General features: G+C 41.2%; 1 protein-coding gene across 1 annotated transcript in view; it reads left to right on the top strand.

Moving 5' to 3' along the window:
- MED14 (mediator complex subunit 14) overlaps positions 1-21,589 on the top strand; it is a 70,714-nt gene that overhangs the window by 33,619 nt on the left and 15,506 nt on the right. The window contains exons 15-22 of the mRNA XM_003135025.6: positions 59-193; positions 2,713-2,789; positions 9,426-9,586; positions 9,678-9,824; positions 11,366-11,457; positions 12,415-12,567; positions 12,786-13,055; positions 19,563-19,703. Coding sequence (XP_003135073.1) covers positions 59-193; positions 2,713-2,789; positions 9,426-9,586; positions 9,678-9,824; positions 11,366-11,457; positions 12,415-12,567; positions 12,786-13,055; positions 19,563-19,703 — 1,176 coding nt within the window. The remainder of the gene's footprint in view (positions 1-58; positions 194-2,712; positions 2,790-9,425; positions 9,587-9,677; positions 9,825-11,365; positions 11,458-12,414; positions 12,568-12,785; positions 13,056-19,562; positions 19,704-21,589) is intronic.

Below are 21,589 nucleotides of genomic sequence, written 5' to 3'. Positions count from 1 at the left end.
AACTAATTGCATCACATGTACTTTTTTTACCCGCTTGTGTTCTTTACTTAAATTCTAGTTGTCTGATGATCTATGTCCAGTAGAACCCAAGAAAACCAAACGATCAGGAGAAATGTGTGCCTTCAATAAAGTTCTAGCTCACTTCGTCGCTATGTGTGATACAAATATGCCATTTGTAGGACTTCGGTTGGAGGTAACTTGGGGGAACAGCTTTGGGTACTCAGAGTAATTTTTTAAATACCTTGCTAAAGCTACCTGGATTGCATTAGGAGAACTTCATGGTTGTGATCTTGTTTATTTGGGAGGGCTGTGGTTGAAATCACTGCATCTCATGGTATACGTGTAAAATATGACTTAAAGTATTTCATCTTTGTGATTCCAAATTGTGGGCTTTCTTTGTGGAAATAGAAATTAAATTCTTCCCCCTTTTTTTTCAAAGGACAACTTTTGAGACCTGATATCTTCCTTGTATGCCTCTTAGAAGAATCATTATATAAGCCTTTTAGAGATGGTTAGTTGATAACGGAGTGGCTCATTTTTCAGTGGATGAATTTGTACATATTGCTTATAAACTAATAAAATTGGATTCCTTTCTGAGAAGCAGAGCAGAAAGAATATTAAACTAAATTTTTACTTTTTTCTCTTGGAAGACGCAATAGACTTAGGCAGAATTGGTGTCTTTCAAGAATATGCAATTATAATATCCAGCATGATCCCCAAACGTGAAAGTAAAGGGAGGTGACAGAACCCATATTTTTATGTTTCCGAAAAGGGCTTTGGCCAAGGATTGACAGCCCTTAAAAGTAATACACCAAAAGCTTAATTATTTCCCTCTAGTTTAAAGTTTGACTTTGTGTAAGACTCCTTTCCTCCGTAAATTATTGGGAATGAAGAAGAGACCTAGAAATGTGGAAGTGGATTATTTCAGTTGGGCTGAGGATGATAGTCTTGGGAAGACTTGTTGAAAACACTTTGATGCTTTAGAGCAGGGATCAACAATCTTTCTGTAAAGGGCCAGGTAGTAAATTTTTTTAGGCCTTGTGGGTCATATAGTCTCTTATTACAGCTATTCACATCCGCCGTAACAGTGTAAACCAGCCATAGGTGATACTAAACAGAGGAGCGTGGCTCTGTTCCAACAGAGCTTTATTTACAAAACAGGCAGTGGCTAGGGCTTGGCCCATAAGCGGTTGTATGCCAGCCCCTGCCTTACAGGGCTTAAGGGATCTGAAAGCGGAGGATAAGGTGTGAGATCGTGAGGAGCACTGGTAGCCCAGGGACAGGCACCTGAAGTAGGTACTCCTTTCCTCCATGTCCCAGCTCCTAGAACTGTGCACTTGATGGATGTCCTCCTGTCTGGGAACTGGCCACAGCTCCTAAACTACAGCATCTATGCTTCCTTTCGACTTGACTATGTTCTTGGGCTTTTTCTTCATGCTGTGTGATTGATTATACGAATGTCATTCAGTTACTCCCTTGCAGCGGGAAGGGCGGCTCCAGGGCCCAGTGGCCTGTCTGCTCTCTTCCCTGCTACCCACAGGCTAGCAATCACAAAGGCTTGTGTGCCCACATAGACACATGGCCTCTCTGTCCCCCTTCTCTGTGCTCCTGTACCTGTTGCACACATAGGCCATGCAACATTCTGTAGTTCTCTGTTGAACTCAACCAAGCTCTAAAAAGTTTAAATTACTTTTCCTTCTCTCGATGAAAAAGACATGTTAGAGGCAAAAGCCAGCACTTTTTTCTGCTTAATTCATACTGAGATGTGAATAATTAAATCTAATCTTACCAGGAATGCTTATATTTGTAATCCAGAGAGCAGAGGCAGTGTTTTGTGAGCCCGCCCAAGCGTTGTTTTCTTTTGAATCTGAAACTCTGCTGCCTATTTGGTCAGCAGCTATTTTTCTAAACCTCTGCTCTTCCCAGGACCAAAGAACAGGGCTCTGTCAAATACCTTAGGGCTGCCTTAAATCCTTTCTGGAACAAGGTGGATATAAAGAATTAGGCTGGCAGAGAAGATCTGGGAATATCTGCTGACTGCAAGCATTTCTTTGCTAGATCAGATGACTTCCTGGTATTCTCAAGTAACCTGTCGTTCCACTGATAGGGTCTCAGACACTACCCCTGCATGCCTTTTTTTAAAAGCTCATTTTCTAAACCCAGCAGTTGGGAAAGATAACTCACTGGGTAAATGCATAAATTGGAAATCTTTTCTTCTTGGGTTTCACAGAGGAAATAGTTTAATGGTTAAAAATAAAAATATTAAAAAAATACATTTCATGTAAAATATTGTTCATGATTAAAAATGAAATGTGGCTATGACTCAAACTTTGTTTCGAACAGACGTAATTGAATCACACAAGAAAATTGGTCTTATTTTACAGTTGCATTGTGTGGGACCACCAGAATTGATTCTGGATTACTTGCGGCTTTGCTGCAAAAATTAGATCAACCTCCCAAATTCTGAAGATTTGCCACCTGTGGGGGTGTTTTTTAACTGGAAGCTCTGGCTCATCTTTGCATTTTGCTGGACTTAATATAGTTTGCTGGGAAATCTGATGATGGAGGACAGTGCTTATGCCTGATATGTTGCACTTTGTGACAGAGGGACCCTAGAATAGAAGCCACGAAAATAGTTGTAGTAGTACTTAGGAAAGGTAGTTTCCTTTGTAAAATTGGTGGTCTGATATAACTGTACTTTTCTCTTTCCAGTTGTCCAATCTGGAGATTCCCCATCAAGGAGTGCAAATGGAAGGTGATGGCTTCAGCCACGCAATCCGCTTATTGAAGTAAGTCCCTGTCATGTGTCTCACTTGGTGCCACACACTGCCACCGCACTGCCAGTGCTCCTCCTCTCCTTTGTTGAGTCAGCGTAAAGCAGAGTTCAGAACCTGCAGATGCCATGGATTTCTGCATGGAATTACTACAGTCCAGGGGAGGAGTCTTTCGCCTGCCGAGTGGAGATCCAGCACCACTTGGTCTTTTAGGATGTATTTCCTCTGGGTTCCCTTATTCATTCAGCAGATGTTTACCAAGTGTGAGTAGGCTTGAATTCTGGTAGGGCCCTTCAGGACGCTGTGGGTTCACAGAGCAGGGGATCTGGGCTAGTTTAAAGGTCAGGAAAGGTATCCCTGAGGAAGTACCAATTGCGTCTTAGACTGAAGGAGAGGTGAGAATTAGCCAGAGGAAAGGGAGCTAGGGTGGGAGTGGGTGCCCCTCAGCAGAAGGGATAACTGCTGAAATGAGGGCTCAGAGGGAAGTGAAAGCTCAGTATCCTAGAATTGAAAGAAGTCAGGCATGGCAGGAGTTGGGAGAGATGAGCCTGGAGATGTAAGGGGGGAGGGGTCAGATCCTAGAGGGCTTTCGTAAGTATCCTTAAGGAATTTAGACATTATCCAAATGGTAGTAAGAAGCCATCAGATGATTTTAAGCAGAAACTGACATCCTTAAATAGGTGGGGTTTTTTATTTGGTTGGTTAGTTTTTTATTTGGCTGGTTAGTTTTTTAATGACCACACCCATGGCATATGGAAGTTCCCGTACCAGGGATTGAATCTGAGCTGCAGTTTTAAGCCTACACCACAGCAGTGGCAATGTCAGATCCTTTAACCCACTGCACCAGGCCGGGGATCAGAGCTGCACCTCCGCAGTGACCGGAGCCCCTGCAGTCAGATTCTTAACCCACCGCACCACAGTGGGAACACCTAGATAGGTGTTCTTTGAAAGCTCATCCTGATAGCAATATGGAGAATAAATGGGAGGGGAACAAGACTGAAGTAGCGAAACCAGTTGCTGAAATGGTTCACACCAGAGTTATAGGTAGCTTGGACCAGAGAAAGTCCATAAGGACTTAGGGATGCAATCTTCAAGCGTTGGCAATGAGACTGATGTTGACGGTGAGGAAGAAGAGAAGGTGGCAAAGATGACTCTTAGTTTTATCTGGGGCAAATGATGGGTGACTGTGATGTTTAAAGGGGCTTTGCTAAGTTTGAGATGCCTAGACATCCCTTTGGGCAGGCAGAGGTGTGTCTCAAGCACAGGTGACAGATCTGGGCGGGAGAAGTAGATGAGTCATTACCAAGGTAATTGAACTGGGATGCTAGCTTAGATTACCAGGAAAGAATACACGGAGGGGGATGGGCAGAGGGCTTGGTTCTAAATGGGTAGAGGACAAGGGACCAAAGGATGCCCAGAGGGAAAACTATGCAGCATGTGTGCTTTATAAGGTGTCCAGGGTGGACTTGCAGAGCCAGAATGCCTTTTCAGAGTTCAACCTTTTTGGTGCACAAAAGCAGTTTTCTTTCTTTCTTTCTTTTCTTTTTTCTTTTTTTTTTTTTTTTTTTTGGCACTTGTATTGTTTCTTAAGTGTTGCTTAATAATATAAATCATAGAAGCACTTTTTATTTATTGAATTCCTCTGTCTTCCAAGACATGGCAGTTTGGAACTTGAGCTGGCAGGGCTTTAATTTTTGTTACTTGGGGCTCAGTTTGCCCTGTGGAAGGTGGGGAGGGCCAGTAGATAGTGTGTACTCCACCCATGTGTCATGGTGCTCACTTTAGATAAAGAATTGAAGAACTAGAATAGCTGCCCTGCCTGGCCAATTAATGTCATCTCTACAAAAGGGTTTTCCAGGAGAGAGCTGCTCTTACAATGGAAATCAAAAGGAAAGTGTAATGCTTTTAATTTATTCGCCTTCGTTTTGTGTGTGTGTGTGTGTGTGTGTCTTTTTAGGGCCGCACCTACGGCATGTGGAGGTTCCCAGGCTAGGGGTCTAATAAGAGCTGTAGCCCCTGGCCTGCATCATAGCCACAGCAATGCCAGATCCAAGCCGCTTCTGCAACGTATACCACAGTTCACAGCAATGCCAGATCCTTAACCCACTGAGCGAGGCCAGGGATTGAACCCACAGGCTCATGGTTCCTAGTCAGATTCGTTTCCACTGCACCATGACGGGAACTCCTGCCTTTGTTTTTTTAGGGTCGCACCCACGCCATATGGTGGAAGTTCCCCAGGCTAGGGGTTGAATTAGAGCTATAGCTACAAGCCTACACCACAGCCACAGCAATAGCAACTCGAGATCTGAGCCGTGTCTGCAACCTACACCACAGGTCACGGCAATGCCGGATCCTTAACCCACTGAGTGAGGCCAGAATCAAACCTGCATCCTCATGGATACTAGTCAGATTAGTTTCCACTGAGCCATGATGGGAACTCCCTGCCTTTGTTTTTGAATTGCTTCTGCCTAAAATACAAGTTTTTTTCCTTTTCACTCTTCTTGACAACTGCAGATAGATGATGATAACATTTGTGTTCTGTTCTCTCAGTTATGTTTTTCATGTTTTGCAAGAATCTTAAAATATCTTTCAGCATGTTTACAAAAGAAATTTTATTTTATTTATTTATTTATTTATTTTTGTCTTTTTGCCTTTTCTAGGGCCACTCCCGAGGCACATGGAGGTTCCCAGGCTAGGGGTCGAATCGGAGCTGTAGCCACCGGCCTACGCCAGAGCCACAGCAGGATCTGAGCCACGTCTGCAACCTACACCCCAGCTCACGGCAACGCCGGATCCTTAACCCACTGAGCAAGGCCAGGGATCGAACCTGCAACCTCATGGTTCCTAGTCAGATTCGTTAACCACTATGCCACGACGGGAACTCCTACAAAAGAAATTTTAATCCTCGTTCTTCTTGAACTCAAGAGGAATCATAGTAGTCTTTATCTGGGAAAATATTAAGCTTCATTTTTAAAATTTATATTTATATTTAATTTATATTTTTTCAGCTTCATTTTATAATACTCTTAAAGAAAGTTTTTACTATATCCTGGAAGATATGTTTGTCTGGTACATGCTGTCCATTACTGGGGGTGTTTTCTTCATAGAAGTGAAGAAGGAAAAAATGATAAATGTCTAAATATGATTTTATTAGATTAAAGCCTGGCATGCATCTAATTAGTATGTAACTGCTCTAATACATTTAATCTTCATAAACTCTTAAGCTTTTAGTCCTAGATATATTCATACTAAATGGGAGTATGAGTTGATATCTTAAAGCTTTAAAATGGAGCAGCACATTTTTCTCCTCTTTGCTAAAAGTATGTTCTGTTTTTGTTCAACTTAGCTCCTTGAAAATCTGTTGAGCAGGCCTTCTTGCTGTATCTCTGAAAATTTCATGATAAACACCTTAGAGTGCTCTGGTTCATGGACCTGTTGCCTCATGCAGGTTCAAAAGAGTCTTGATCCCATAGCACAAATGACACCGTCTCAAGAGCAGCACACTCACAGTGCAAGCTTTCCGCCTTTCTGGAACTAACACTGCTGCAGTGGGCGGTGGTGCTGGTCCTTCTAGCCATACCCACAAGGTTTTTTCATCTCCATGGTGTCTTTGCCTCCAGTAGCTTATGCAAAATGCACAGGCACAGCTCTTTTTCCTACAGGTTGTATGGCTCGGCTTATGTCAGTTATGTGACTCAGTCTTCTGCATATGCATGTGCGACCTCTATCAAACCTGCTCCACTTTCCTAGTAGGCGCCCCTGCGCTACTTTTGCTAGAGCTTTCAGTGTTCCTCCCCATTTTTGCCCCACAGGGACATAACGTGGTTACTGGTGTTCATAAAATCCCTCAGAATGAAACTGACACACAGCACGTGATGACCGAGAAGGAGCAGTGCTGACACACATCTGCCCTAGAAGACCAAAGCCTACTTCTAAATTTGTTCAGTACTCAGAATTACAGGAGAAAACTCAGTCAGGAGTAGCTGTTTAGATCAAAAAGCTTTTTTGAATTGGTAGAAATTTTCAGATACAGTAAATCCACTGTCCAGGAAACATCTTTCTTGGTTCTTAATTTTCAGCAAATATAATAGTGTTTTGCGGTATTTTGAGTCTGTAATGATTTTGTCAGGTTTCCTCTTGGGGGAACCTGGTTCCTCCCCACACATACGTGCTCATGCCAATTATATCTGTATCACAGATGAAGAAAGAGACATAGAATGCATCTTCAGGGTTGTGTTGACCCTGAGAACATAAATTAAGAAGAGTCCTACTCTTACCTTAGTTCTTACTTGAAAACATGCTGGCTTCTGTAATCATTTTCTAACCAGGTGGAGTTCATGAAACACCTATTTTATGTGAAGGAAAGATAATGTACTGCATTTATATTTTCTTTTTCTTTTTTTTTTTTTTTTTTGTCTTTTTGCCTTTTCTAGGGCCCCTCCCTCGGCATATGGAGGTTCCCAGGCTAGGGGTCTAATCAGAGCTGTAGCCACCAGTCTACGCCACAGCCACAGCCATGCAGGGTCCAAGCCGCGTCTGCGACCTACACCACACACAGCACATGTCAATGCCAGATCCTTAACCCACTGATTGAGGGGTCACACACGCAACCTCATGGTTCCTAATCAGATTTGTTAACCACTGAGCCATGACAGGAACTCCTGCATTTATATTTTCAACATCAAGATTTAAAAATCTATCTGAGGGAGTTCCCTGGTGGCTCAGCGGACTACGAATCTGGTGTTGTCACTGCTGTGGCATGGGTTCCTGGCCTGGGAACTTCCATATTCCGTGGGCATGGCCAAAAAAAATCGATCCAAATTGGCTGCTTTATAACTTGCTTGGGTTAGGGTTATGTTTTGAAGGGTAGAGGCAGACAAAAGTCCTTAGTATACTTGAAGTTGAACGTATTTGTGCAGTGTGCAATTTCTGTAATAACTACCCCAAATAACGTTAGACAAAATCTTTATGGCAGTGAGTGGTAACAAGTATGTAGTGTGAAAGATTAACTTTAAAAAAATTAAAAACCTGTATATTTAAGATGAGCTGTGGTAGAATTTTTGAGAAAATTTCAGTACTACATTAATTTTTTTTTAAGGGCCACAGCCCTGGTATATGGAAGTTCCCAGGCTAGGGGTCAAATTGGAGCTGCTACTTGCCATAGCAACACCAAATCCAAGCCACATCTGCAGCTTATACCACAGCTCACAGCAATGCCTGAGCGAGGCCACGGATCAGCTGCATCCTCATGGATACTAGTTGGGTCCTTGACCTGCTGAGCCACAACGGGAACTCTGTTACTACATTAATTCTATTTTCATGCAACTTTTATAGCTTTCTTTCCCCCTACAGATTTTTTTAAACCATTTTCAAGCTCTGTCTCTTCTTTGCTCTCTTATATTGTTTATTCTAGGTCAGCGGTTCTCAACCTTAGGGCACTTTTCCCCACCAGGCAACATTTAGCAATATTTGGAGATATTTTTGGTTATCATTAAGTGAGAAGAGGGGATGGGAGATGCTACTGGTATCTGGTAGGTAGAGACCAGAGCTGCACAGGGCAGGCAGCACCCCACAACAAAGAATTATCTAGCCCCAAATATCAGTATTGCCCACTGAGAAACCCCATTCAAGGTGTTATATTCTAAATAAGAGGGCTGAACCAAAGTTTTTTGCCTTAGATTTTGATAATCATTATACTGAATCTGTTAATGAATTCACCTTTCCTATGAGTTAAGGGATAATGTGTAATTAAATAGTATATTATCTCACTATTTCACCTGTTACTGAAAAAAAAACAGCTAAAATATATTACCTCATAGTGTTTTATGACAAATAAGAGTTCATAAAGTGCAAGAGAAACACAGGTGGGTATTTTATGAACCAAAGCTTGTGTATATGGTGTATATAAGGGACAATATGTGTGTTAAATGGGTCGATACATGCAAAGCTCCATCACGGTGAGTCGCCCTCCAGAGGAGGATGGGAAGGGAGGGGGGCGGGGTAATGAACCTGAAATTTTGTCAGGGCATTTGATGATCAAGACTTGGTTTTACTGCAAGGAGAAGCTAATGTGTATTTTGTATATACATAGAAAGCTTGTTTTATATATACATAAAGCTTGTTCTGTCATGTTCTAACATCAGTGACCCATAAGATAATTCTGTCCATTTTATAGTTGGGAAACTGAGATTCGGAGAGGTTCAGGGTGGCTGAATCAGAATTAGAATGTAGGGCCCTGACTCCAAAGCCCTTGTTCTTTCCACTGTATCACTCTGCCTTCAAAGAGTGGTTTTACAAGTATTTTGTTCCCCTTAGCTTTTTCTTGAGGATGTTCAAGGTATATTTCCTAGAAAACCAGTATCTTTGATTTTCCTTCTGAAGAATTGTGGTCTTTTCTAGTAATGAGACTAAAAATGAAAGTAAATCTCACTGTTCAAATGAGAGTCCTAATCTAGGTTGATAAGAAGGAAAGTGGGTTAAATGCTTTTAGTTGCTGTTTATTGATATGAATTGCTTCCTTCTCTTGCAGAAGATGCCTAGTAGTAGTTTGAACCAAAGGTCTAATATGATACCCTGCCTGTCATTGAGTAGCTTGTGCTTTTGTCTTGCTGTGTTGTGAAGTACACATCATATGCTGTCTTTCATCACCAGAATTCCTCCCTGTAAGGGTGTAAATGAGGAAACCCAAAAGGCTCTGGACCGCTCTCTTCTCGATTGCACTTTCCGATTACAAGGTCGAAATAACCGCACGTGGGTGGCAGAGTTAGTGTTTGCAAATTGTCCACTTAATGGCACTTCTACCAGGGAGCAAGGTGAGATGCTTCACACACTTTGTCTTGGCATATTTCTGGATTTTTTTTTTTTAGCATTGATTACTATTAATCTTCTCTTTTAATCCTGTAGGACCATCCCGGCATGTTTATCTAACATATGAAAACCTGTTGTCTGAACCCGTTGGTGGTAGAAAAGTAGTTGAAATGTTCCTCAATGACTGGAATAGCATTGCACGATTATATGAGTGTGTGTTGGAATTTGCACGTTCTCTACCAGGTACAAGTGATATTCTTCCTTCTGGGGAAAAAAAAAAGCATTCCCCCCCCCCACACACACACTCTCCCCCGCTGCCACCATTTTTAACTGAGGAAGTAAAACATGCACATTGTAAAAAATTTTTTTTTCATAAGTGTATCTAATGAAAAATAAGTTTTGGAGTTCTCTTGTGACGCAGCAGGTTAAGGATCTGGCATTGTCACTGCCTTGGCTTGGGTCACTGCTCTGGCAGGGGTTCAGTCCCTGGCCCAGGAATTTCCACATGCCTAGACATGGCCAAAAAAAAAAAAAAAAAAAGAAAGAGGAGTTCCCATTGTGATTCAGCAGGTTAAGGACCCGACATTGTGTCTGTGAGGATATGGGTTTCATCCTGGCCTCGCTCAGTGGGTTTTGGATCCAGCGTTGCTGTGGCTGTGGTGTAGGCCGGCAGCTACAGCTCTGATTCGACCCCTAGCCTGAGAACCTCCATATGCTGCAGGTGCAGCCCTAAAAAGACAAAAAAGGGGAGTTCCTGTCGTGGCGCAGTGGTTGGCGAGTCCGACTGGGAACCATGAGGTTGCGGTTCGGTCCCTGCCCTTGCTCGGTGGGTTGGAGATCCGGCGTTGCCGTGGGCTGTGGTGTGGGTTGTGGACACGGCTGGGATCCCGCGTTGCTGTGGCTCTGGCGTAGGCCGGTGGCTGCAGCTCCAATTCGGCCCCTAGCCTGGGAATCTCCGTGTGCCGCGGGAGCTGCCCAAGAAATAGCAACAACAACAAAAGACAAAAGACAAAAAAAAAAAAAAGACAAAAAAGGAAAAAAAGAAAAGTAAGTTTCCCTTTTACCTTAGACTTCAGTTTCCTTCCCTGAGAGATAACCGTTGTTATGACTCTTACGTATTTAGAAATTTTTACACACCAGTGTACCAGACTATAATAATAGTACTTGAGAATTCATTATGTGCCATACAGTTTAATAAACAGTTTGCTTATATTAACTCATTCATTCCTCACAGTCACCCTATGAGGTAGGTAATTTATCATTCCTTATTTCACAAGTGAAAAAAAGTCACAGAGACTTCAGAGATTTCCGGAGTTCACATAGCTAGCAAAGGAGGGAGCTGGAATTGGAACCCCTGACCACTGTGCTTCAGTACGCCTCTACCCCTACCCTGGGCCCATTGTCAAAATGGAAGGGTTTGGTTTGGTTTGGTTTTTTTGGTTTTGTTTGTTTTGGCTGCACCTGCAGCATGTTGAAATCTCTGGGCCAGGGATCAAACCTGTGCTACAATTGCAACCTGCACCACAGCTGTGGCAATGTCAGATCCTTTACTCTCTGTGTCACATGGGAACTCCTTGACATGGAAATTTAAGCCTACTATCTATTTATGCTGTTGCTATCGTTTTTTCCTCTCTTTGTTTCTTTCTTTCACTAAGTTATAAAGAGAGAGACCTTCCTGTCTAGGCATATAATATTGCCAAGATGCCCTCTTTTTCAAATGTTTTTAAAATTCGTATGTATAATCTTAAACTCCTTTTCGGGTTTGTTTGTTTTTTTCTGTTTAGACATACCCACTCATCTAAACATTTTCTCAGAAGTTCGTGTTTATAATTACCGAAAACTTATCTTGTGTTACGGAACCACCAAGGGAAGCTCAGTAAGTCTGTGAATTAATTGAAACTGAAATTCCTCTCATAAATATTTTTAAGAATTCAAAAATTATGAAAACATTTTTGAAGTAATTGAGGGTTCAAGTAAAAATTAGGGATAAAATGGCAACTGTTAAATGCTTTGTAGATATAAATATAGTATTCTGGAATGCTAAACTCTTTAAAATTGTAACTAGAAATTATACCCTCTCTGGGTATATTCTTGAAGAATTGGACAGGATAATGTACTTTTGGTGGTTGTATTTTTTTTTCTTCACTGATTTAAAATCTGCTTAGCAGCATGATTACTGTATCACATAAAATTCCATGTGAATGGTCCTGAACAATATGGAATAGCTGTGCTTTTAGTCACGTGATTATTAACATCGTTTGATGCTGTCTTAATCTTGAAGGTATTCCCCGTCATCTGTAGTTTTCCTTATTTTTTTTTCCTTATCCCATATGCAAAGTCCTAGAAATTTAATATATAAAATCAGCCAGGTGGCTTCTTCTGGACTCTTCCACAGGAGTAATATCAGAAATTACTTACTTGAGTGTTTTAAAACCTGTTAACGGAAGGTGGCGTCTGTGCTGAGGCTGGCTTCCTTTCCCTTTAAGATGGCATTCACCTCGAGGGTGACTCTTCTTCCGTTCAAGAGAAAATTGAAAAATAAGAAACTGATGATTTTCAGATGAAGTTTAATCAAAATTTTTTTCTTGAGCACCTTCTCTTTCTGTTTTATTTAGTAGAAGTGGGCTGTTTAACACACACATGTTCAGCGAATGTACTGGTCCTTAGTGACATCACACATCTGGAGTTTATAGAGTCCAGTCTCATGAGCTGCTCTCAGAACAGCCCTCATTTACACCTTTGGCATTTTGCCTTACTGTGTAAACATTATTTTTTCTTCTACTTGATTGTGTACCTTTGTCAGTTTCTGAAACATGTCATCTCTTTTATTCAGATTAGTATCCAGTGGAATTCCATACATCAGAAATTTCACATTTCTTTGGGAACTGTTGGCCCAAACTCAGGATGCAGTAACTGTCACAATACCATTCTCCATCAGCTTCAAGAAATGTTCAACAAAACACCAAATGTGGTTCAGTTGTTACAGGTAAGTTTATTTTCTGTTCAACAAGAAGACTCAGTGTTAGTGTCTCCTGTAAAACCCCTTAAAAAGTCATGTGGTCTTAACTTGTCTTGAATGATGAAAGTTTTTATGGATTGTGCCAGAGGGGCATTATCTCATTTGTGACGATTATACCTAGAAAATTCTGAGGTTTCAGCCATCGTACAGAAACCGGCTGCTCTTACTGCCTCTGTTCCTTGTAGGTACTGTTTGATACTCAGGCTCCATTGAATGCCATCAACAAACTGCCCACTGTGCCGATGCTGGGCTTGACCCAGAGAACTAACACTGCCTACCAGTGCTTCTCCATCCTGCCACAGTCGTCCACCCACATCAGACTGGCCTTCAGGAACATGTATTGCATTGACATATACTGCCGGAGTCGAGGTGTTGTGGCAATTCGGGATGGCGCCTACAGTCTTTTTGATAACAGCAAGTTAGTTGAAGGTTTTTATCCTGCACCAGGACTCAAGGTAACAGACTTGGGTGTTACAGCATTACTAAACCTAAAGAGGATCTCTAAAACAATTCCTTTGGGGGGAAATAATGGGGAAAAGCAGCAAATTCCTGTTTAAATTCAATAAGTAGCTGTGTTAATTCATCATCTCTGCAACTTCATTCTGATGGAGCTCGAAATTCTGGTAAAGTGCTGTGCCTGTGGTGAATGAAATGCTAAACTGTCCTCTCTTTTATTTCCTTGCCATGTAATGAGTAGGGTGGAAGATACTGAAGAGAGTCCTATTTGCTATTTGGAGCTTCATGGAACTTTTAAAGTAGGCTTTATCATTGAATGTTGAGAAGCTTCGATCATCAGTTCAACTATGACACTTTTTTAAAATGTAGGGTCCTGGGCCACAACCCTGGGAGGTTTGGGTATGACAGCTCAGCTGTATGTTCTTATAGTTTAGAGTCAAATAGTTCCAAATGGCTGGTTTTGAAAATTAGTCTCACTCTTGTCATTTTCCTGCTCTGTTTTCAACTCTCATATAGCTCATTCTCTTGGCCTTTACATCCTTAGCTCTAAATAGCATCCTTTCATTGCTATTTGTTGACCTCTCAGCTTAGTTGAGGGCATTATCTGATTCTCACAATGGAAGATGAGGATTGAGTTCTTTTTTAATTCTTTCTTATATGCCCTTTCCCCTTTTCAGGCTGCTTCCAGAACCCGTGTGCCTTCTTCCTTTCTTCTAACGTTGTGATACCGTTAGGTAACAATTTCAATTAGATAATTTTTCAGTGTTCACATTATGATGAATATATCTCCCAAGCTTACTATGATTACTTTTCCTTTCTTGCTCAACATTTTATTTTCCTGGGAATTATTAATTAACTTTTTTTTTCTTAGCTCCTCTGTACCTAGCACTAACTCAAGCCTTAAAGTCTCTCTCATACACGTAACTTTCCCTTTGGTATTTTCACACATCATATACTTGACCAGTTTCCATCTGGAAGAAATCTCTTCCACAGTCCTCTGAGCTCCAGTCTGGAATGGTAATGTTGGAGACCTTTTGTCCAATTTTGATTTGGGAATCTGCAGACAGATGGTGAAGCGGGAGATTCCTTCACTTCTCTCTTGTGTTGCATGCTCTGTGGCTTGGCCCCCACATTTTGCTCCTGGTTTACTTCGTTGTTTTGGTGGAAGACTTTCCCCGTCGCTTCCCGGGAGAAGATACATGGGAGTTAATTTGAGACCTTATAGGTCTGAAAGCATCTTTAGTTTACAGCTAGGTGTAGAATTCTAGTTTGCTATTGTTTTCTGCAAGAATTTTGAAGGCGTTGCTCCATCGTCCCCCCGTCTTCCACTGTGACTATTGTGACATTTAATCCTATTCCAGTTCTTGAACCTTATGTGACTAAGTGGACTCTCGGCCTGGAAACTTAGATCCTTTTGTTCCAGGGAACTTCCTTGTGCTGTTTCTTGAGTCTTTTCCTTTGTGTTCTCTGTTAGCTCTTTTTATCCCTGCTACTTTGATGTCAGGCATCCTGGAATTATCTTCTAATTTCCTTATCTTTTCTGTTTTTTATCTCTTTGTTTCTGGGAGAGTTCCTCATTTCATTTTTTTCCTTCCAATCCTTCTAGTTTTCATTTCCGTCAAGATGTTTTTTGGCCGTCTTTTCAAAAATTTCCAAGACCTCTTTTTGTTTTTAAGTGTTCATTTTGACATTCTGTATGGCTGCATTGTCTTTCCCTTTCTCATTTCTTCCTACATAGTTGCCACTTCATCTACCTTTTTTTCATTTTCATCTCTTTCATATTAGTATTTTTCTTTAAATATTAAGTGATTCTTCACTTTGCTTTTATTTAAAGCAAAGTTGAGGAATTCCCGTCATGGCTCAGTGGAAACAAATCAGACTAGTATCCATGAGGACACAGGTTTGATCCCTGGCCTCGCTCAATGGGTTAAGGATCCGGAGTTGTTGTGAGCTGTGGTGTAGCTCGGATCCCTTTGTGTTGCTACAGCTGTGTCGTAGGCCGGCAGCTACAGCTCTCATTTGACCCCTAGCCTGAGAACCTCCATATGCTGAGGGTATGACCCTAAAAAGACAAAAAAAAAGGCAAAGTTGACTGTGGTTTTCACTTCAGGGTGATCTTCCTGGGCCATTTCACTGGGTAACTCCCTGTCAGTAGCTTTAGGTCTTTTTGGTGGACTAGTGTGAGTATCAGGAGAATAGTGTGAAGGCTCTGCATAGCTGTTATGCATCTGGCTCCCAATTTTTGGCAAGTCAAATAAGAAGAGGAAATTAGTATTCTCAGCATTCATTTTTAATTTTATTTTTCTTTTTAAATGGTTTTTATTTTTTCCATTATAGTTGGTTTACAGTGTTCTGTCACTTTTCTGCTATATAGCAAAGTGACCCAGTCACACATACATATATGCATTCTTTATCCTCCATCATGTTCCATCATAAGTGACAAGATATAGTTCCCTTTGCTATACAGTAGGATCTCATTGCTTATCCACTCCAAATGCAATAGTTTGCATCTGTTAACCTGAGACTCCCAGTCCATCCCACTCCCCTCACTCCCCCTCCCTCTTGGCAAACACAAGTGTGTTCTCCAAGTCCATGAGTTTCTTTTCTGTGGAAAGGTTCATTTGTGCCATGTATTAGATTCTAGATATAAGTGATATCATATGGTAGTTGTCTTTCTCTTTCTGACTTATTTCGCTTAGTATGAGAATCTCCAGTTACATCCATGTTGCTGCAAATGGCATGATTTTGTTCTTTTTTATGGCTGAGTAGTATTCTGTTGTGTATATATACCACATCTTCTTTAATCCATTCATCTGTCAGTGGGCATTTAGGTTGTTTCCATGTCTTGCCTCTTGTGAATAGTGTTGCAGTGAACATACAGGTGCATGTATCTTTTTCAAGGAAAGTTTTGTCTGGGTATATGTCCAAGAGTTAGATTGCTGGGTCATATGGCGGTTCTATATTTAGTTTTCTGAGGTACCTCCATACTGTTTTCCATAGTGGTTGTACCAGTTTACATTCCCACCAACAGTGCAGGAGGGTTCCCTTTTCTCCACACCCTCTCCAGCATTTGTTATTTGTGGACTTGTGAATGATGGCCACTCTGACCCGTGTGAGGTGGTATCTCGTGGTAGTTTTGATTCGCATTTATCTAATAATCAGTGATGTTGAGCATTTTTCATGTGCCTGTTGGTCATCTGTATATCTTCTTTGGAGAAATGTCTGTTCAGGTCTTTTGCCCATTTTTCCATTGGGTTGTTGGTATTTTTGCTGTTGAGTTGTGTAAGTCGTTTGTATATTTTAGAGATTAAGCCCTTGTCAGTTGCATCATTTGAAACTATTTTCTCCCATTCCCTAGGTTGTCTTTTTGGTTTTTTTTTTTTTTTATGGTTTCCTTTGCTGTGCAAAACTTGTCAGTTTGATTAGGCCCCATTGATTTATTTTTGCTTTTATTTCTGTTGCTTTGGGAGACTGACCTAAGAAAACATTTGTACGGTTGTTGTCAGAGAATGTTTTGCCTATGTTCTCTTCTAGCAGTTTGATGGTGTCTTGTCTTTCATTTAAGTCTTTAAGCCATTTTGAATTTAGTTTTGTGCATGGTGAGGGTGTGTTCCAGTTTCATTGGTTTACAGGCAGCTGTCCAGTTTTCTCAACAACACTTGCTAAGGAGACTTTTTCCCATTTTATATTCTTGCCTCCTTTGTCAAAGATTAACTGACCATAGGTGTCTGGGTTTATTTCTGGGTTCTCTATTCTGGGTTCCATTGCTCTGTATGTCTGTTTTGGTACCAGTACCACACTGTCTTGATTACGGTAGCTTTGAAATATTGCCAGAAGTCTGGAAGAGCTATGCCTCCTGCTTGGTTTTTTGTTCCTCAGGATTGCTTTTGGCAAGTCTGGGTCTTTTTATGGTTCCACATAAATTTTTGTATTTTTTCTTCTAGTTCTGTGGAAAATGTCATGGGTAATTTGATAGGGATTGCATTGAATTTGTAGATTGCTTTGGGTAGTATGGCCGTCTCTAAGATATTAATTCTTCCAACCCAGGAGCATGGAATATCTTTCCATTTCTTTGAGTCCTCTTTAATTTCCTTGATTGATATTTTATAAGTCTTTCACCTCCTTGGTCAGCTTTATTCCTAGGTATCGAATTTTTAGGGGTACATTTTAAAAGGTATTGTATTTTTGAATTTCTTTTCTAATATTTCACTGTTGGTATACAGAAACGCAACTGATTTCTGAATGTTAATCTTGGTGCCCTGCTACTTTGCTGAATTCATTGATCAGTTCGAGTGGTTTTTGTGTGGAGTCCTTAGGGTTTTCTATATATAGTATCATGTCATCTGCAAACAGTGGCAGCTTTACCTCTTCTCTTCCTGTTTGGATGCCTTTTATTTCTTTTGTTTGTCTGACTACTGTGGCTAAGACTTCCCATACTATGTTGAATAAAAGTGGTGAGAGTGGGCATCCTTGTCTTGTTCCAGATTTTAGTGGGAAGGCTTTCAGCTTTTCTCCATTGAGTATTGTATTTGCTGTGGGTTTGTCATAAATGGCTTTTATTATGTTAAGGTATGTTTCCTCTCTACCCTCTTTGCTAAGAGTTTTTATCATGAAGGGATATTGAACTTTGTCAAATGCTTTTTCTGCATCTATTGTGATGATTTTGTGGTTTTTGACTTTTCTTTTGTGAATGTGGTGTATGACGTTGATTGATTTGCATATGTTGAACCATCCTTGTGAACCTGGGATGAATCCCACTTGATGGTGGTGTATGCATTATGTAAACTTTAATCTCCATTTTTTTTTTGTTTTTTTTGCCATTTCTTGGGCCGCTCCCGCGGCATATGGAGGTTCCCAGGCTAGGGGTCTAATCGGAGCTGCAGCTGCCAGCCTATGCCAGAGCCACAGCAATGCAGGATCTGAGCTGCGTCTGCAACCTACACCACAGCTCATGGCAAGGCCGGATCCTTAACCCACTGAGCAAGGGCAGGGATCGAACTCGCAACCTCATGGCTCCTAGTCAGATTCATTAACCACTGCGCCACGACGGGAACTCCCTCTATTTTTAATATAATGTCCCTTCTCTCGGTTGATCCTAGAGCCCCTCAAGTGAGAGACCCTCCCCCCGGTGGTGGAGGTCAGCCTAACTTGGTGGGAGTGACAGAGGCTCTGGGAGGGTTCCACTATCTCTTAAAGAGACTTTCACCCAGTCCTTTGCTTTTCATCTCACTTTCATCTCCCCATTTCCAAAGGTATCTGATGCTGCCAGTTCCTGTGTTATCTTGAGGCTCTGGACAGAAATAGCTTTGCTTCTTGGCTTTCTTTCCCCCACTGCTTGCTGAGGATGCAACTTCCTCATGTCGAATAGTTCAGTTACCACTCAACCATCTGCTCTACAGCCTCCTAGAATTTATTGCTGTTTTTCTCTTCTTCTCCCATCCTTTTTGTCCTTGTGACTTAGTGCTTAAAAATTTCTTCAGGAGTTTCAGTAGGGTGTTGGGAGAAGATGAAATGTGTTGTGAATCTATCATCTTTAATCAGAAATCAGTCTATGTATCTTTAAAAGCTTTTTAGTAATTCTGATAAGCTTATTGTCTATATTTTTGATGATTGGTAATGTAGAGCGTATTAAAGGGAATCTGTGCTAGGAGTTCCTGTTGTGGCTCAGCGGGTTCAGAACCCAACATAATGTCCATGAGAATGTGGGTTTGGTCCCTGGTCTAACTCAGTGGGTTAAGGATGTGGTGTTGTTGCAAGTTGTGGTGTAGATCGCAGATGTGGCTTGGATCTGGCGTTGCCACCGCTGTGGTGTAGGCCTCAGTTGCAGCTCCAATTCAGTCCCTAGCCTGGGAATTTCCATATCCTGCAAGTGCAGCCATAAAAAAAAAGAGATAGAATCTGTGCTTGAGACACAGATTCTGATGGCCTCACTTAATTTTTGATGGCTTTCTCTGTAAAATAAGACTGTCCCATTCTTGATGGCTCAAGATTAAGTCGCATTAAAAAGAGAAAAGGTGGCTTCATTTTTTAATTCAGTTTTCCTCTTTCATATTTTCTGGCATAAAAAGTGAGAACTCTCATTAACTAGAAAATTTTCCAAGTCATTGAGGTCACTTATATGGCTACCATACAACTTTTTATTCCTTTCCCCATTTCTGATTCAGAAATTAATAAAATATTTTGACCTGGTGTTAAGAGGTGCCAGGAGGTACTTCTTTCTTCAACTTTTTGCTCGCATGATACATTTTAACTTAGATGTTATTTTTATTATTATTAAAATAATTTTTATAACCATTAAAAAAAATTTTAACCATTTTCCTCAGTTTTCTCCCTTCCCTCAAAATGATCACTGTCTCTTCTAGGTTGCCCTAACAGTAGTGGCCATGTGTCAAACTTACATTTCAGAGATGGGCATGATACGTTTCTGTTAGTACATTCTAAATGATTAAGAATGTCTTACTAAAGTTAGGTAAAATAATCTAAATTTTGTCTCTTTGTATCCATAGACATTCCTGAATATGTTTGTTGACAGCAATCAGGATGCTCGAAGAAGGTCCGTAAACGAGGACGATAATCCCCCTTCTCCCATTGGAGGAGATATGATGGATTCTTTAATCTCACAGCTCCAGCCACCACCCCAGCAACAGGTGATGTCTAGCTGAAATTCCAAACAGTATCACATTTGTGTAACTTCACAGGTTCTGCAGGGGTCTGGGCTTCTTGTTTAAAGGCAAGGAGGTCCTTGGTGGGCCCAAGATGCCCAAGAAATCCATATGAAAAAATTATGACAAAGGGAGACAGGAGGCGGCTTCTAGTAATGGGAAGTGAATAGTACCAGAAATGGCATTAGCCTCAGACTCATGCACTTAAAATAATGTCAGGTGATCACCCATGTGGTGACAAAAGAGGATGTTAGAATGGCTAGGAAGCTCAGAAGAGGTGAACAGTGTCATCTGGCATCACAGAATTACACACAAAACCACGGTGAGATAATGCCCCATACCCACAAAAATGGCTTTAAGAAGAAAAACCATTCATAATCCTTGCCAACATTTGGCATTAGGACCTCCTGAAACTCTCATTTACTACTAGAAGGTGTGCAAAATAGTACAGCTGCCTTGCAGTGGTGGTTCACAGTATTCCAGAATGCTAAAGCTGAACTTTATATATGCCTGCGATTTAACATTTCCATCTTAGGTGTATACGCAACAGAAATGCAGCCAAAAAAACCCCCAAAGAATATTCTTTTTTTTTTTCTTTTTCTTTCTTTTTTTGTCTTTTTAGGCCCACACCCACGACATACAGAAGTTCCCAAGCTAGGGGTCCAATCCGAGCTGTAGCTATCAGCCTACACCATAGACACAGCAATGCGGGATCCTTAACCCACTGAGCAAGGCCAGGGATCGAACCCATGTCCTCATGGATACTAGTCAGGTTCGTTACCACTGAGCCACAACAGGAACTCCCCCGAAGGATATTTGTAGCAACATTACTTATCCAAAAAATTGTAAACAACGCACATATCCAGCAACACTAGAATGAGTGAATAAATTGGAGTATATTCATACAGTGAAATACCTGACAAAAATGAAAAAAAGCTGTTGCTACATGCAGCAGAATGATGAATTTCACTGACATAATGTTGAACACAAGAAGCCAGACACTAATGAGTACATTCAGTATTTATATGAGATGCGAAAACAGGCCAAACCAAGCTTGAGTGAGGGAAGTCAGAGTATTGCTTACCTTAGGGGAGGCGATAAAGACTTGGAAGATGGGTGAGGGAGGCCTCTGGGGTTCTGGTCCTTTGCTGTCTTGATCTGTGTGGCAGTCACACTTATAAAAACTACCAGACTCTAGGAGTTCCTGTCATGGCTCAGTGGAAACGAATCCAACTAGGATCCATGAGGATACAGGTTCGATCCCTGGACTCTCTCAGTGGGTGAAGGATCCAGCGTTGCCGTGAGCTGTGGTGTAGGTCTCAGACGTGGCTCCGATCCTGCATTGCTGTGGTATAGGCCGGCAGCTGTAGTTCCGATTCAGTCCCTGGCCTGGGAACCTCTATATGCCGTGGGTTCGGCCCTAAAAAGCAAAACAAAACAAAACAAACCTTACCAGACCCGATATTTAAGATTTGTGTGCCTTGCTATATGTGATTGATACTTCAATTTTAAAAAATAGACTAGGAAGAATCACATTGTTCCTAGGTTTTTCATTACTGGAGATGAAGGTGAAAGTGACCACAGGTCAGGTTGAACTACCATATTTCACTGACTCTAATAAAAACTCCACCCAGTGTCACATATACTATTTTTATGTACTGCCTGAAACAACACTGCCAATTTAACTGTGACATGCCACGAATTGAAAGACACACCTTGATTTCAGAGGTGTTAAAATGTGGGGGGAAGTTATCTTCAGTCAATGAAATAGTAGATAAATAATATAGATAAATCAGTGATACGATAGATAAAATGAGCAAAAAACATCTTGCAGGATATAAGGAATGGTACTGCAAGGTCAGGGATGAGGA

Source organism: Sus scrofa, chromosome X (genome assembly GCF_054392235.1).
Source record: "Sus scrofa isolate SSC_HxYL_T2T_F1_AM1 chromosome X, Sscrofa_HxYL_maternal_Yorkshire_Landrace_v2.0, whole genome shotgun sequence".
NCBI lineage: Eukaryota > Metazoa > Chordata > Mammalia > Artiodactyla > Suidae > Sus > Sus scrofa.
The sequence above is the reverse complement of the archived record's forward strand: the minus strand, read 5'-3'. Positions and strand labels throughout refer to the sequence as shown.